Consider the following 17474-nt stretch of genomic DNA (forward strand, 5'->3'; position numbering starts at 1 on the left):
ACACACAGAGCAGATAAACATCCGATTACAATCTAGAAGGATAACTAGACTGGGAGATCTGGGCTGTGGGCGTACATACAGGGTGCTGGTCTTTGCGGTCCAGTCTCTTGCCCTGCCCTGCCCTTACATTCCCACCTTTCGGCGGTCACGAATGTTTTCAGTTGCAATTCCCTATTTGGCCATCTCTTTGATGATTCTGTCTAGGCCGCTTCAGATTTGCAAGCTGCCAAAGACGGTTTCCTTACATGGGCTAAGCCGGGAGCGGCTGGGTTTGCGAGCACACTCTGCCTGCTGCCCGCCGGTCTGCAGCCGTGCTCTCTCCATTAATGGTTTCACACACGCTCGGTGGCGTGAGAACGACCAAATAAGGACAAGGTGCCGGGCTCTCCCTCAAGGGGGCTTTCTGTTACAACAACACATCGGGGAATATAAATCCATGTCTCGCTCATACTTAGTCTCGACCCAGCATCGCAGAGGACCTTGTGGTTGAAGCTGCCTGATCTGGTGAGTTTTCCTAATCGATCCAATTCATGGGTTTGGGCTGAGGGAGGGAAGTTCCTTAAAGTGGAATCTACTCAGACTTATTACAGCACGCTGTCAACTTTAAACCCTGCATGAGCGGAACTTGAGTGTAGAAAAACGAGTCTTTGCTACTCTCGAAGTTTAACAAAATGAATTAAGAGAACGCTTGGATTGTTACGTTAAATTAGCTTTTTTTTCACAGAGAAGAAACATTGAAGTTTTCAATTTATCCTCTAATGTCGGTTTTGGTTTCCATTTACAGAGCTTTTCATAAAACTTGGCATTATTTGATTAGATTTTATAAAGTATAAATTCAATATCTAGAACTTTAAATCGATGGGAATTCATAGAAGGCAGATTTCCTAGACGTTGTCAATAGCGTTATCCACAACTAACGGACATGTGATCTTTAATGAACCTGTGGTCATTGTTCGGGTCGGGACCCATGACAATAAAACAGCCTGGATTCCCTTGGTCACTATTTCAGTTGTGGAGTTTATATATTTAGCTGCCTGATTAACGCGTATGGATATTAAACCAGTTGAAGTTCCACTTGATCATTTAAGAAACGTTTCATATTTGCTCTGCATTGTTTCAGTTTGTATTCAGTTACCTGCCCTAAATAGTAGGAATGCCAGGCCAAGCAGATACACCTCCTACACGCCTCATGCGAGTCGATGAAACCTAATTGTCACTCAATAGCATCTTTATTGCACCGGATAGTTTTTTTTTTAAAAGACGGCTTTGAAACTAAACTAGCTGAACAATGAACTAGCAATAAGATAAGTAATATCCAGATGAAAAGCTAAATTGTATATAATTGCTGCTGTTGATTTTGAGACTCCATGTGGATCCGGTCTGTTTTATTATGTAGAGCATTGCCAATTCCTGAGACAGCATTTCATCACATTTACCTTTCCTCTTAGATCCCAAATCACCATGTGCGACGACGAGGAAACAACCGCCCTGGTGTGCGACAACGGTTCGGGTCTGGTGAAGGCTGGATTCGCCGGAGATGATGCCCCCCGCGCCGTCTTTCCCTCCATCGTTGGCCGCCCCCGCCATCAGGTACTGAGCTCCCCCACCCCACACTCCCTGGCCTTCTGAAACATCCCTGACTAATATAAAACTCACCCGAACGTGGGTGCATTATATTGATTGGAAGAAGACATTGTATTAATTGAATGGGTGCAGACCTGAAAAGTTGCTTACATCATTGGAGACCCTCTTTACTGACTTTACTGGACTTTCTCTTCACTAAACGTTATTCCCTTTATCATGTATCTGTACACTGTGAATGTACACTGTAATCGTGTATAGTCTTTCTGCTGACCAGTTAGCATCCAACAAAAGCTTTTCACTGTACCTCGGTACAGGTGACAACAAACTAAGCTAAAACTCACTTTTCCCCTTCTCACAATCTTACCTGGGTTCCGACCTGAAACGTCACCTATCCGTGTTCTCCAGAGATGCTGCCTGACCCGCTATCAATGCACTTTGTGTCTTCTTTTATAAGCCAGCATCTGCAGTTCCTTGTTTCTGCATTATTATTAATTGTTGTATTTTGCACATTTGCACAACTTTCCCCGTCTTGATACAAAAGTATCTACAAAGTTGCATTTTAAGCATTAGACCAACCGAAGAATTACTCTTGAAATTCTAGGCAAAAGGCTTTTTTTTAAGGCAAAAATTGATATATTGATCAACATCTTACATAGAAACATAGAAATTAGGTACATGAGTAGGCTATTCGGCCCTTCGAGCCTGCACCACCATTCAATATGATCATGGCTGATCATCCAACTCAGTATCCCGTACCTGCCTTCTCTCCATACCCTCTGATCCCCTTAGCCACAAGGGCCACATCTAACTCCCTCTTAAATATAGCCAATGAACTGGCCTCGACTACCCTCTGTGGCAGGGAGTTCCAGAGATTCACCACTCTCTGTGTGAAAAAAGTTCTTCTCATCTCGGTTTTAAAGGATTTCCCCCTTATCCTTAAGCTGTGACCCCTTGTCCTTGTATCTTACAACATACAGTGAACAATATGAAAATAGTGGTGCTATTCGAGCTGCTAATGTTTATTTTTACCTTTGGTAGGGTGTCATGGTGGGTATGGGTCAGAAGGATTCCTATGTAGGTGATGAGGCCCAGAGCAAGAGAGGCATCTTGACTCTAAAGTATCCCATCGAGCATGGTATCATCACCAACTGGGACGATATGGAAAAGATCTGGCATCACACCTTCTACAATGAGCTCCGTGTGGCACCTGAAGAACATCCAACACTTCTTACTGAGGCTCCTCTGAACCCCAAGGCTAACCGTGAGAAAATGACCCAAATCATGTTTGAGACCTTTAACGTGCCAGCCATGTATGTGGCTATCCAGGCCGTCCTGTCACTGTATGCATCTGGACGTACCACAGGTAAGCCCCAAAAACACCTGGATGATAGTACTTTGTGACATAGAAGGCACCTTGAACAATCACAGAACGAACTTTGCAATGTAATGTTGATGGAATAGTAGAATGTAAAGAATAGTGCATTTAATACAATATATTAATTTATTATATTTAATTGTACATGCCAATAAGACTTATCAATATTGCATGCAGATTACATATACCACTTCTGACTTTTGTGAACTTTAAATGGGCACTGGAACATGGAACGTAGAACAGTATACAACAGGAATGGGCCATTTGGCCCACAATGTTTGTGCCAAACATGGTGCCAAGTTAAACTGATCGCATCTGCCTGTGCATGATCCATATCACTCTATTCTTGGCACTTTCTAAAGACTCTTGAGCCCACTATCATATCTGCAAACCTATAACATTTAGGTTTTGTTTTTTTATTAGTAAAATTGACCTACACTCCATCTCTGGAATTATAAATCTAGGCTGAGAGAGTCATCATCGTCGGTAGAGATGAAGGGCCTGTCTCCATACTGTTTCTTTAAATCAATCAATCAATAAATCTCTCTCTCTCTCTCTCGTAACATTCCTAATGAAAGGTGCATTCCCTTTCCAGGTATTGTTCTGGACTCGGGTGATGGTGTCACTCACAATGTCCCAATCTATGAGGGGTATGCGCTGCCTCATGCCATTATGCGTCTGGACCTGGCTGGTCGGGATCTGACCGACTATCTCATGAAGATCCTCACTGAACGTGGTTATTCCTTTGTGACAACCGGTACGTGGTAACCAAGTTGCTAAGCACATCCCACAGATTTGCACCCGCCAGGGACTCTCTCAGTGATCTCCTTGTATTTTCCACAGCTGAGCGTGAGATTGTCCGTGATATCAAGGAGAAGCTATGCTACGTCGCCCTGGACTTTGAGAATGAAATGGCCACTGCAGCTTCTTCATCTTCCCTAGAGAAGAGCTACGAGTTGCCCGATGGTCAGGTCATCACCATTGGTAATGAGCGTTTCCGTTGTCCAGAGACTCTCTTCCAACCATCTTTCATTGGTAATTATTCTGTTTTACTCACATTGATCAACTCATTTATGACTTTCTGTGCTACTTGGTAGGATGTTTTGAAATATAACATAGATTTTGTTTTGATAGACATAAAATGCTGGAGTAACTCAGCGGGTCAGGCAAGTGAGGTCAGGAGTCTGAAGAAGGGTTCTGACCTGAAACATCACCTATTCTTTTCTCTAGAGATGCTGCCTGACCCACTGAGTTACTCCAGAATGTTGTGTCTATCCTCCGTGCAAACCAGCATCTGCAGTTCCTTCCTACACATAGGTTTAGTTTAGTTTACTTTAGTTTAGTTTATTGTCACATGTACCGAGGTACAGTGAAAAGCTTTTTTTTGTTTTAGTTGCATGCTATCCAGTCAGCGGCATCACTGGATAGCATGATTACAATCATGATTAAATGATTACAATCAAGCCATCCCCAGTGTACAGATACAGGATAAAGAGAATAACGTTTAGTGCAAGATAAAGTTCGATTAAAGACAATCGGTACGTTTGTCCATTGATCAGGAATACCTGCTGCTGTCACACCTAACGTTTATGAGATATGCCCCGGGCCTTGCTGTTGCTGCCTCTCTGCAAAGTGGTGCAGTCCGCAGGTGACATCTAGGCCTCAAGCAGTATGTATATATATATATCACTGTAGAATTTATGAACGTGCTGAACGGTGGGAAAGACACAACTGATGTTTTCTTTGTGAACTGCTGACAAAACATAGAGTCAATCCAGCTAATGTAATTTCAGTCAAATCTCTCCAAAAAAAATCATAACCTTGAGGTTATATGTGAAGTTGCAATAGCACCCTGCTAATGTAACCTGCTAATAAGACATGTATTGGAGGGCAGGCATCACTTTTAATGATGTCCCACTGATGTGACAGACATCAGTGATTAGATATCTAATTCTGGCTTCACACGTCAAATCCGAGTATGTGCAAAGTCAAAGTCAATTTTATTCGTCACATCCCCCTCCCCTTTTTCTCTCACTCCCCCCTCTCCTCCTCGAAGCTACACCTGGAGCTACTTATCCTCCCCCCACCCCCTCTTCCTACATTCCTTTGTCTAGCTTCACAATTCGCAACTCTTCAACCCTGTCCCACATCTTCTGCTGTTATAGGCCTATGTTCCAACCATCTCCCTATCCAAACTCCCTTCACCTGTGTCCACACTTTGTCCTGCCTCTCATCTCTTCCAGTTTCAAGCCCCCCCTCCTCCACCTCTACAATCATTCTGAAGAAAGGTCCCAACCCAAAAATGCACCTATCCATGTTCTCCAGATATGCTGCCTAACCCGCTGAGTTACACCAGCACCTTGTGTAGTTTTTTTTCTAAGTGCACGGTACTGTTTGCACTCCAGATCATGTGTCATCATTTTCCTGTTACCCACTTGTGACTTTTCATTCATAAGACATGGTCTACTTGTACTACAGGTATGGAGTCTGCAGGTATCCATGAAACTACCTACAACAGCATCATGAAGTGTGACATTGACATCCGTAAGGACCTATATGCCAACAATGTCTTGTCCGGTGGTACCACCATGTATCCAGGTATCGCTGACCGCATGCAGAAGGAAATCACTGCCCTGGCCCCCAGCACCATGAAGATCAAGGTAACTAATACAAAACATCAAGCAATAAATGCAAACTTAAATCCACGTACAATTCATATCAGCAAAATCTACACATTATGACTACTGCAAGAGATAAGTTTGAAGTTTAGTTTATTGTCACGTGTTCTGAGGTACAGTGAAAAGCTTTTGCTTTATGCTTACCAGTCAGCGGAAACATAATACATGATTACAATCGAGCCATCCACAGTGTGCCGATACATGATAAAGGGAATAACCTGCTCAGTATCCCTGAACAGATGGGACAACGCACAATAATTTGAAAGCATTTATTCATGAGTCATCATTCTTTACAACATTTCATTAAGTGGTGGCAGGGTGTATCAACAGTAGAGTTGCAGCCTTACAGCGCCAGAGACCTGGGTTTGATCCTGACTACGGGTGCTGTCTGTATGGAGTTTGCACATTCTCCATATGACCACGTGGGATTTCTCCGGGTGCTCCGATTTCCTCACCCATTCCCAAGACATGCAGGTTGTAGGTTAATTGGCTTTTATAATTTGTCCCTCGTGTGTCGGATAGAACTAATGTGTGGGTAATCACTGGTCTGCGTGGACTCGGTGGGCCGAAGGGCCTGTTTCTACGCTGTATCTCTAAACAAAACTAAATTAAACTTAACTAAATTAAACTAAACCAAGTTAAACTAAACTAAGCTAAAATACATTGTGCAAAATACTCTTACTGTGAAGTTTCAGATTTTGGAAGTGTTCATGCATTGAGTAAGAATTTACTTTTGCACACTAATAATGACTTTATTTTTAATACTTCAGATCATTGCCCCACCTGAACGTAAATATTCCGTCTGGATCGGAGGCTCAATCCTGGCTTCTCTGTCCACCTTTCAGCAGATGTGGATCAGCAAGCAGGAGTACGATGAAGCTGGCCCCTCCATTGTTCATCGCAAATGCTTCTAAACATCATGACTTTAACTTAGTTTCATCTCAGGTTAACAAGGTTGTGCCTCTGGTTACTTTGAATCAACAGGCCATTGGGAAACACAAAATAGTTTTTAAACTATTTGCATTGTACAGTTTGTTTACACATGTGCAATTTATTTGTGACAATAATATTTATTGATCTATGAATAAAACAAGACCGGGACTTGCAATTTATGATTAAAGTCTTGATTTGGGGTTTAAGTTATGGGGATTACATGCATGAAATATATCATCACCGCCCTTGAAAAGGCCTCCCACAACTACTTTCAAAACTTGTTCAATTTTTAAACAGTTTCTATTAAGTGTTCTGCTCACATATGTATCTAGCAGTATGGAAGCATTCTCCAACACAAAATTGTCCCTAGGTGAATGGGTAAACAAAGAACTGCAGATGCTGGTTAATACACAAAAGGGACACAGAATGCTGGAGTAAATCAACAGGTAAAGCAACATTTATGGAGAACATGGACATGCGATGTTTTGGGTCGAGATCCTTCTTCAGACAACTGGTGATGGTGAATAGGTGATAGTAATTTAATTTAGCCTTACTGTAAAAGCCAAGAAGCCATATAATGTTGCTGATGCAAAAAAAAATTTAAACAAAAATATTAAACTGCAAACTAAGAAAGAAAATGTGGAAAATTCTCAACAGGTTAGCAGCAGCCCAGACAAGAGAAATTATGAATGTTTCATGAAACCGAGATTCACTCGGCTTTTCTCGCTGTCTCTGCATAAATACTGCCTGACCTACTGAATATTTCCAGTAGTAATGTAGCTATTTCTGGTATAAAAGTATAAATGTATCCGTGGGCACAAATAAATGCAGTAAAATGGGGCATTGATATGTTGCACACAAAGTTATAACAGATACTGTGATCATTTAAAGCCATCGAAGAGGAGTAAAATAAAACACCCCCAAATTGTGCAGAATTAATGTGAAATGTTGTTCCCTTAGAAATTAACAAAAACATAAATATCCGTTAAAAGAGGAAATCAAATATTTCAAATTCTCTCTGAAATTAGCAGGAGTCAAGTCAAGAGTGCTTTATTGTCATATGTTCCGCACAGAATAATGAAATTGTTACTTGCAACAGCACAACAGAATATGTAAACATAGTACTCTGTAAACAATATAATAAACCTGTGGCCAGGGTGGTGTGGGCCTCTGATGATGCTGGTTGCCTTTCAGTAGCCAAGGTGTTGTGGGTCTCTGATGATGCTGGCTCCTTTTTGAGGCAGCGACTCCGGTAAATCCCTTCAATGGTGGGGAGGTCAGAATCCATGATGGACTGGGCAGAGTTCACCACTGTGCATCCTTCTTCACTCATGGGCTTTCAAGTAGCTGAAGCAGGTGGTGATGCAACCAATCAATATGCTCTCTTCTGTACACCTGTAGAGGTTCAAGAGAGTAATCTCTGAAATACCAAATCTCCACCATCTTCTCAGGAAGTAGTGTAATTAATGGGCTTTCTTTATAATAATATTAGTGGGCTGGGTCCAGGAAAGATCTTCAAAGATATGCACGCCCAGGAATTTGAAGCTTTTGACTCTCTCCACCATCGTTTGTCGATATAGACAGGGTTGTGGGTCTTCGTCCTTCCTCTTCCAAAGTCCACAATCAGTTCCTTGGTCTTACAGACATTGAGAGCCAGGTTGTTGCGCTGCCACCATTTGGTCAGTCGATCGATCTTCCTTCTATACTCTGTCATCATCATCCAACAATGGAGATGTCGCTTGCGAACTTGAAGATGTTCACACTGTACCCGTCTACACAGTCATGGGTATAGAGGGAGTAGAGCAAAGACATACATTTTTGTTAAATGAGGAAATCTAAATTGACCTAATAGCACTCCATTGAATTTTCCAACATGATGTGCGCAGATGAAATGTAGTGCTTTAAGTAAATTTAAATGAAGACACCATGTCAAGTTACCATTGTCTTTCAGTGGCAGTTTAAACATGGTATCATTTGACGTGGGTAGCTTGGCTTGGGTACCAACGTTATCAATGGCCCACCTCTTGATAGAAACCGTAATAATTTTGTTCATAAAATCATAAGTGATAGTAGCAGAATTAGGCCATTTGGCCCATCAAGTCTACTCCACCATTCAACCATGGCTGATTTATCTCTCCCTCCTAGCCCCATTCTCCTGCCTTCTCTCCATAACCCGTGACAGCTGCATGAATGAAGAATCTATCTATCTCCACCTTAAAAATATCCATTGACGGCCTCCTCAGTCTTCTGTGGCAAAAACATTCCACAGATTCACCACCCTTCTTCCTCATCTCCTTCGGAACAGATCATCTAATTCTGAGGCTATGACCTCTGGTCCGAGACTCTCCCACGAGTGGAAATATCTCCCCCACATCCACTCTATCCAAGCCTTTCACTATTTGATTTGGTAAGTTTCAAAGAGGTCCTCCCTCATCCTTCTAAATTCCAGCGAGTACAGGCCCAATACCGTCAAACGTCATCATATGCAAATCCAATCACTGTAAACCTCCTCTGGACCCTCTCATGAGGCAGCACATCTTTCTTCAGATATGGTGCCCAAAATTGCTCACATTTCTCCAAATGCAGCTTGACCAGTGCCTTATAGACCATCGGCATTACATCCCAGTTTTTGTATTCTAGTCCTCTCAAAATAAATGCTAGCATTGCGTTTGCCTTCCTTACTACCGATTCGACTTGCAAATTAACTTTTTGGGAATCCTGCTCCAGCACTCCCAAGTCCCTTTACACCTCCGATTTCTGGATTCTCCCCATTTAGAAAATAGTCTACGCCTTTATTCCTACTACCAAAATGCACGACTCCACAATTTGCTACACTATATTCCATCTGCCACTTCTCTGCCCGCTCTCCAAACCTATCCAAGTTCTTCTGCAGAGTCCCTGCTCGAAGAAGGGTATTGACCCGAAACATCACCCATTCCTCTCTCCAGAGATGCTGCCTGTCCTGCTGAGTTACTCCAGCTTTTTGTGTCTATCCCTGCTTCCTCCACACTACCTATCCCTCCACCTATTTTCATATCATCTGCAAACTTGACCACAAAGCTTTCAATCCCCTCATCCAAATCATTACTGTACAACATAAAGACTAGTGGCCCCAGCACTGATCCCTGCAGGAACTCCACTGTTTTGGATCACCGCATTTCAGCATGTAAATACTGTATACCACGCTTCACTCTTCACCAGCCTTTCTCTGACAAATACAGCAACAAAGTGTGGTGCTGCAGTGATCCCCCTGCACCTGCCCCAAAGAGCCCATCAGGGGCAGGTTAGACCTAGAACAGGAACAGCGTCTTCAGCCAGATGAACATAGTGAAGGATAAAGGCAAGTAGTTGATTAACCACATATTTTTGCATTAATTAAGCTTCATTTTAGTCAGTTTTTGTATCTGGGCAACGCGTAAAATGTTCATGATTGCTTTTGTGTTTTAAGATTTTTTTTAAAATGTACTGTTTTTATGACAATACATTAAAAAATTTATTTTATTATTCTTTAATAACATTTGAATATCTGTTTCGAGCCTTTTTGCAGGCCTGGCAGCCGGCTGAGTCTATGGAAATAACTCAGGTGGGTGCCAAAGTTTTCACCTATTTTGTGGACAGTAGTTCCCCTGGTCTTTGACGTGGCTGTCTTCATATGGAACAGTATAGTACAGGAACTGGCCCCTCAGCAAGCAGCAGTAATCACAAGGGCAGCTCTGGTCAGAAGGTTGATGGAGGCAGATGTGCTAAACGGTAGATTTGTTTTTTTTTTTAAGATTTAGATTCTACAAAATTAAAGAGAAAAATTCCAAATGCAATTTAAATTAATCATGTGTAAGGTTATGCATTAGGGGAAGTGAAAAGCAGAATGGAGTATTGAGTGGGGTGGAAGAACATAGGGTCCTTGGAGGAACAGCCACAGATTCTCGCAGCTGAACAAAATGGTTATGAAGATAGACACAAAATGCTGGAGTAACTCAGCAGGACAAGCAGTATCTCTGGAGAGAAGGATTGAGTGACGTTTCGGGTCGAGACCCTTCTTCAGACTGATGTATGGGGAGTGAGCTGTACACAGATAAAATGTAGTCGGAGGCAGTAAGAGTGGCGGCAGAACTGGCAAGGGGAGGGAATGGAGAGAGAGGGAAAGCAAGGGCTACTTGAAGTTAGAGAAGTCAATGTTCATACCATTCATATGTTCATAGCCAAGTAGTTTACACCCCAGTGGTATAAACATTGACGTCTCTAACTTCAAGTAGCCCTTGCTTTCCCTTTCTCTCCGTCCCCTCCCCCTTCCCAGTACTGTCTCCAACTACATTTTATCTCTGTACCACCCCCTCCCCTGACAACAGTCTGAAGAAGGGTCTTGACCCAAAACATCACCCATTCCTTCTCTCCAGAGATGTTGATTGTCCCGCTGGATTACTCTAGCATTTTGTGTCTACCTTCGATTTAAACTGTGTACAATACACATAGATCAGCTATGATTGAATGGCGGATTAGACTTGATGTGCTGAATGGCCTAATTCTGTTCCAATAATTTATGAACTTAATACTGAATGAACCACTGGTTACAGTTCTGGTTTATACACTACAGGAACAGTGGAATTGTACTGTAGAGGATGCAGAAAGGATATGAGGATGTTATCAGGACTGGATAGTTTCAGCTGTGACAGAGGATTAGATAAGCCCAGGCTACTTTGTTCATGACAGATAGGGAGACTGAATTCAGCTGTGTCAAATGATGAGGGACCTAGATAGAGTAAATTGGAAAGACCTGTTTCCTTATTTCAAGGGGTACAAACCAAGGGCATAGATTTCATGTAATTGGTTAAAGGGGTAAGGGTGGTGGAGATTTAGATTAGATTAGATTAGATATAATTTATTGCCACACAGCCAGGCTGGTGGAAATTTGGGTTGTCTGCAGCGATACAATAATAAAGAACACACAACCACAATAAAACTGTAACACAAACATCCACCACAGCATTCATCACTGTGGTGGAAGGCACAAAATTTGGCCAGTCCTCCTCCATTTCCCCCCCCGTGGTCAGGGCCAGAGTCAGTCCAGGATCGGCTCTTCCTCACCGGAGACCGCGGCTTTAAATTGTTGTAGGCCGCAGGCCGGCGGTCAAGATTTAAAGTCCCCGCCGCAGCCAGAAGCACCGTAGACTGCAGGGCCGGCGGTCGAAGCTCCCCTCCAGGGGTGATGGTAAGTCCATGCCGGACCCGCGGTAGAAGTCGGCCGCGGGCTGGCAGTGATGGCTTCTTCCCCCGGGCCCCAATGTGAGATCCCGGGCTGTAGACGCCGCACCAGCTGGAGCTCTGCAGACCGCGGCTTCAGGCTGCGACTTCAGGCTGCCGGCTGCCCCGGGTCAGCGAAACGGAGCGCTTCCCTCCAGCGAGCCCCAGCGAGGGCTCACCCGCTCCACGCCGAGAGTCCATGCTGCGCTCTATCTCTAAACTAAACTAAACTAAATTAAACTAAACTAAACTAAACTATGGGATTTAAATCTCACAGCCAGAAAAGATCGTTGAGCCAAAAGACATGTTCACATTTAAACAGATGCATAGTTGTAGGGGGCGGCACAGTGGTATATCGGTAGAGTTGCTGCCTTACAGCGCCAGAGACTTGGGTTTGATCCTGATTAAGGGTGCTGTCTGTATGGAGTTTGTACATTCTTCTCGTGAATGCGTGGGTTTTCTCGGGATGTTCCGGTTTCTTCCCACATTCCAAAGACGTGCAGGTTTGTAGGTTAATTGGCTTCATTAAAAATTGTAAATTGTCCCGAGGGTGTAGGATAGTGCTAGCATATGGGTGACGCTGCTCGACGTGGACTCAATGGGCTGAAGGGCCTGTTTCCGCACTTTATCTCTAAACTAAACTAAACTAAATTAAACTAAACTATATTTGAAGTTCCATGACTTGTAAAAGGGCCTGTCCCACTTTCACGACCTAATTCACGACCTTTTTTACTCGTGGCCATTTTTCATCATGCTAGAAAAATGCCCCGACCTACTTGATGCCACGAGTACCTACAACTAGCATCACAACCTACCTACGACCTACCTACGACCTCCTACGACCTCGTGACGACCATGCTGCGAGTATGAGTCAAGGGCAAACTCGGCAGAGGTCGTGAATTAGGTCGTGAACGTGGGACAGGCCCTAAAGCTATGGGTTTTAGCAATGCAGGTGGAATGAGATTAAGTAGCTCTTTTATGACTGACACAGACACAATGGGCTAAATAGCCTCCAGCACCATAAAACGTCTTTGCTTTCATGAAAACCGCCATGGTTTTCAAACTGTACACTTCAAGCTGCATAAAGTAACCATTACACTGTTCCTTCTCAACGGATGAACTTCTGGATAAACTCTGCTGGCAATTGTCTCTCCTCTTTATTTGTATAATCCCTGGACTATGTTAGAGTTGGTTTACATGTAGAAGTATACAAAGCAAAGTATTAGTTATAATTCCAGGCTTGGTCAGTTAGAAGGAACTAAGACAATAGTGCAGGATTATAAAGATGGAATTCATTGAAATTATAGTTTTAAAGTAAATTTAAGCTCGGAGCTATGGATTGGAATTATATACAAAGTAAATGTTTTTAAGTAACATAAATAGATATTAACCCACATACTTGGTTAGAAATGAGGACAAACATAACTAAGCTGTTGTGTTTTAGATCATTCTTTTCTTCATGAAGACGATTTGGGGATTGAGTCATCCCTAGGGATTTTTGTATGAAAACAAAACAAAACTTCAAAAAGATCTCACTCTGAGAAATGAACACGTGAATTGAATAGTAATGAACTGACTTTGTGTAATTCTCAACTGATAACATGGAAGTGAATGTCTCATCTCAGCTCATAATGCTCAGGATGCTACTATCTCCATCAATGTGGGGCAACTAGAGGTGTCCTCCTCTTCAACATCCTGTTTGAGCAGAATAGCTAAAGCAACTTTTTTTAAATTGTTGAATTAGTATGGGGAGGTATGAAAGAGAAATAAACTGAAGAGGAATGAATTACACTCCTAATTAAATTCTCAGACATTTTTATACTTTTATAATTTATTTTCGTTTTGCAGATGCTGGTTTATACCAAAGAAAGACACAAAATGATGGAGTATCTCAACACATCTTGGGAGAATATGGATGTGATGTTTCGGGGCGGGACCATTCTTCAGACTGAATATAAGGAGGATGCCGAAATTCACGACAAATCCACCCACAGTAGTTGTGCAGGTTAATTTGTGCTGGATGATGTTAAACCTATTGACTGTTGTTGGATCAGCATTTCCCCAGGCAAGTGACAAGATTGCTACCATGCACCTCCGCTGACTTCTCTGTTAATCTCTACTTGCATCCACACAGCATTTAGTTGCCAAGGATGTTGCAGGAGGTTTATTACAATGACAGTGCCATTGAATATCAGCAGGCGATGGTCGGCCTCTTTCTATTCATAGACCATTATTGCCTGGAACTTAGCTGGCATTATCATTACTTGCCACATACCAGCCCCAAATAAAAGAGTTTGTGACATATTTGGCAAGGGAATGGAATACGAGAATTTCTGGAAAACCATTGATGAATTGGCCAACAATATTAGGAGACTGTGTCTGGGTTTTGCTGCAGGAATCACATTGATATCTGAGTTATATGAATGGAACTGAACATTGTGCAGTGAACATGGTCACTTCAGACCAAATAACAGAGAAAGGTCACTGGCGATATAATTGAAGATGGCTGTGCCTGACTCCCCACCCTAAAAGCTTTCTGGAATCATACTTTGGGGCTGAGAAGATTTGGCTTCAAGCAGCTTATTTGATTGTTGTGCTTGTGTCTTGACAATTAATTCAAATTGTTATCTAAACTCATGAATGAGAAAAACTGTTCATTGATACTTTCATATCTGTTAATCCAGTTACAATGAAAAGCTCTCTAGATATTTTAATAGTGATTTCCGCGACATAACGCCACAGATGGAGGATTGGCCTAGTTTTCATTCCTGTGACCCGCTCTAATCATACAAAAGGTTGCCACATAAAAAAACATTTATTTCCAGTGGCATTGTTGTATTTAGACAAAATATATGTCAATAAGTTATAGGAGCAGAATTAGACCATTTGGCCCATCGAGTCTACACTATTCAATCATGGCTGATCTATCTTTGACACCCTTACTAATCAAGAATCCCTCAATCTCTGCTTTAGAAACACCCAATGACTTGCAAACACCATCTAGTGCAGTTCCAATGCTGTCAAACAATCATCATACCATTCGCTTTCTTCACTGCCTGCTGCACCTGCATGCCTACTTTCAATGACTGGTGTACCATGACACCCAGGTCTCGCTGCATCTCCCCTTTTCCTAGTCGGCCACCATTTAGATAATAGTCTGCTTTCCTGTTTTTGCCACCAAAATGGATAACCTCACATTTATCCACATTATACTGCATCTGCCAAACATTTGCCCACTCACCCAGCCTATCCAAGTCACCTTGCAGTCTCCTAGCATCCTCCTCACAGCTAACACTGCCCCCCAGTTTAGTGTCATCCGCAAACTTGGAGATATTGCCTTCAATTCCCTCATCCAGATCATTAATATATATTGTAAATAGCTGGGGTCCCAGCACTGAGCCTTGCGGTACCCCACTAGTCACTGCCTGCCATTGTGAAAAGGACCCGTTTACTCCTACTCTTTGCTTCCTGTTTGCCAGCCAGTTCTCTATCCACATCAATACTGAACCCCCAATGCCGTGTGCTTTAAGTTTGTATACTACAGCATTGGGGGTTCAGTATTGATGTGGATAGAGAACTGGCTGGCAAACAGGAAGCAAAGAGTAGGAGTAAACGGGTCCTTTTCACAATGGCAGGCAGTGACTAGTGGGGTACCGCAAGGCTCAGTGCCGAGTCATCCCTGGAAGATATCCCTTTCAAGAGTACGAGTCAAGATTTGGTTGAAATTTCTTAAAGTGATGGGTAATGCGGCAATCTTTTGGAAGTTATGGCTGAACCAATTTTTGGTTTCTGTTGCAGCTAAAGCAAATTTATAAATTAATTTCACTAAGAGCAGTGAAAGGGCTCCAGAAGTACAAACCACCTGCATTTATTTAAAATATTTTTTTTATTTCAACCAGCAGCCATGATTTTATCAAATAGCAGTGCAGACTAGAAGACCCAAGTGGCCTAATCTAGATCCTAATTTGTCTCTTTAAATTATTTCAATCCGTAAATATATTTGAAATCTAGCATCAAACATGCTCATAATCCTAACACATTATATTCCAAGCTCTGTAATGGGAAGAGATTGCTGGTAGACAGAGAAAATGATTCATTGATGTGCTCAAAGCCCCCTCGAGAAATGGCTTGGTATAATTGTAAAAATTGTCCCCGGTGTGTGTAGAATAGAGTAACTGGGATCGCTGGTCGGCGCGGACTCGGTGGGCCGAAGGGCCTGTTTCCTCGCTGTATCTCTGAACTAAACTAAACATTGAAACATAGAAAAATAGGTGCAGGAGTAGGCCATTCGGCCCTTCGAGACAGCACCGCTATTCAATATGATCATGGCTGATCATCTAAAATCAGTACCCGGTTCCGGCTTTTTCCCAATATCCCTGGTTTCCTTTAGTCCTAAGAGCCAAATCTAACTCTCTCTTGAAAACCTCAAGTGAATTGGCCTCCACTGCCTTCTGTGGCAGAGAATTCCACAGATTCACAACTCTGGGTGAAAACGTTTTTCCTCACCTCTGTCCTAAATGGCCTGCCCCTTATTCTTAATTTATTACCCCTGGTTCTGGACTCCCCCAACATCGGGAACATTTTTATTGCATCTAGCCTGGCCAATCCTCTAAGATTTCTGTAAAATTGCCCCCTAGTGTGCAGGATAGAACGAGTGTGAACGGATGATCGCTAGCATATGCTGACTCAGTGGGCCGAACGGTCTGTTTCCACGCTGTTTCTCTAAACTAAACTAAAACTATTCCAGCTTCTGCAGTTCCTTTCCACTCCAGATACTTTGAACATCATAGACACAGGGAACTGCAGGTGTTTGAATCTTGAGTAAAACTACAAAGTGCCGGAGTAACTCAGCAGGCCAGGCAGCATCTCTGGGGAACATGGATAGGTGACGTTTCGGGGTCGGGCTGGCGAGAGCTTCCCGACCCAAACGATCGCCTGTCGTTTCCCTCCAGAGATGGTGCCTGACCAGCTGAGTTACTCCAGCTCTTTGTGTTTTCCCCCCAAATTTGAATGTTGATTTACAGGCTTCAGACCACAACGGGGGCTTCAATCAGAGCGTCCCGTTACTCCAATGACTTTGTATCTCTCTCTGTGTTTAATATTAACTCAAACACATCTTGATCGTGTCATCAAAGATGTAAACAGTGTGCTGGAGTAACTCAGCGGGTCAGGCAGCATCGCTGAAGAAAAAGCATGTGGGGACCCTTGTGGGGACCCTTCTTCAGGCTGTAAGTAGGGGATGTGTCACCACAGGGAGCGATCGCTGTGTTCAATGAGCCGCTCGGGTTTACGATTTTTGCATTTGGCTTTGCTGACGACTTCTGTTTAAACCGTGCAGTGTGCACGGCAGTTATTTTGGGAATATAAGATTACAATGCAAATGTTACAGCAAATTAATCTGTCCTGGGATATTTCAAAATAATGAAATGGTGAAAATCCTTCTTCATTTAGCTGCTGTCCACAAAAAAAACCTGCCTGTGCGTGACGCAGGACGAAAGTATTTAAAGGAAGATTAAAACCCGCATGACTCTAAATACCACCTTCCCCCATTCGGACCGTTTCATCCTCCTCTCCAAAGCGAATGAGATTAAATTAATCGGCACTTCAGACTAAGGACGGGAAGGCGCTGAGATGCCAGGTACAGGTCTGCGTTGACACTTCGACCG

General features: G+C 42.8%; 1 protein-coding gene across 1 annotated transcript; it reads left to right on the forward strand.

Moving 5' to 3' along the window:
- Positions 1–371: 371 nt before the first annotated feature.
- actc1 (actin alpha cardiac muscle 1) lies at positions 372–6745 on the forward strand. The gene is made up of 7 exons (XM_033026969.1): positions 372–504; positions 1449–1590; positions 2623–2947; positions 3555–3716; positions 3803–3994; positions 5438–5619; positions 6408–6745. Exons 2-7 carry the CDS (start codon positions 1462–1464, stop codon positions 6549–6551), a joined length of 1134 nt encoding a protein of 377 aa, XP_032882860.1. The 5' UTR covers positions 372–504; positions 1449–1461; the 3' UTR covers positions 6552–6745.
- Positions 6746–17474: the final 10729 nt, after the last annotated feature.

Source organism: Amblyraja radiata, chromosome 9, assembly GCF_010909765.2.
Source record: "Amblyraja radiata isolate CabotCenter1 chromosome 9, sAmbRad1.1.pri, whole genome shotgun sequence".
NCBI classification, from domain to species: domain Eukaryota; kingdom Metazoa; phylum Chordata; class Chondrichthyes; order Rajiformes; family Rajidae; genus Amblyraja; species Amblyraja radiata.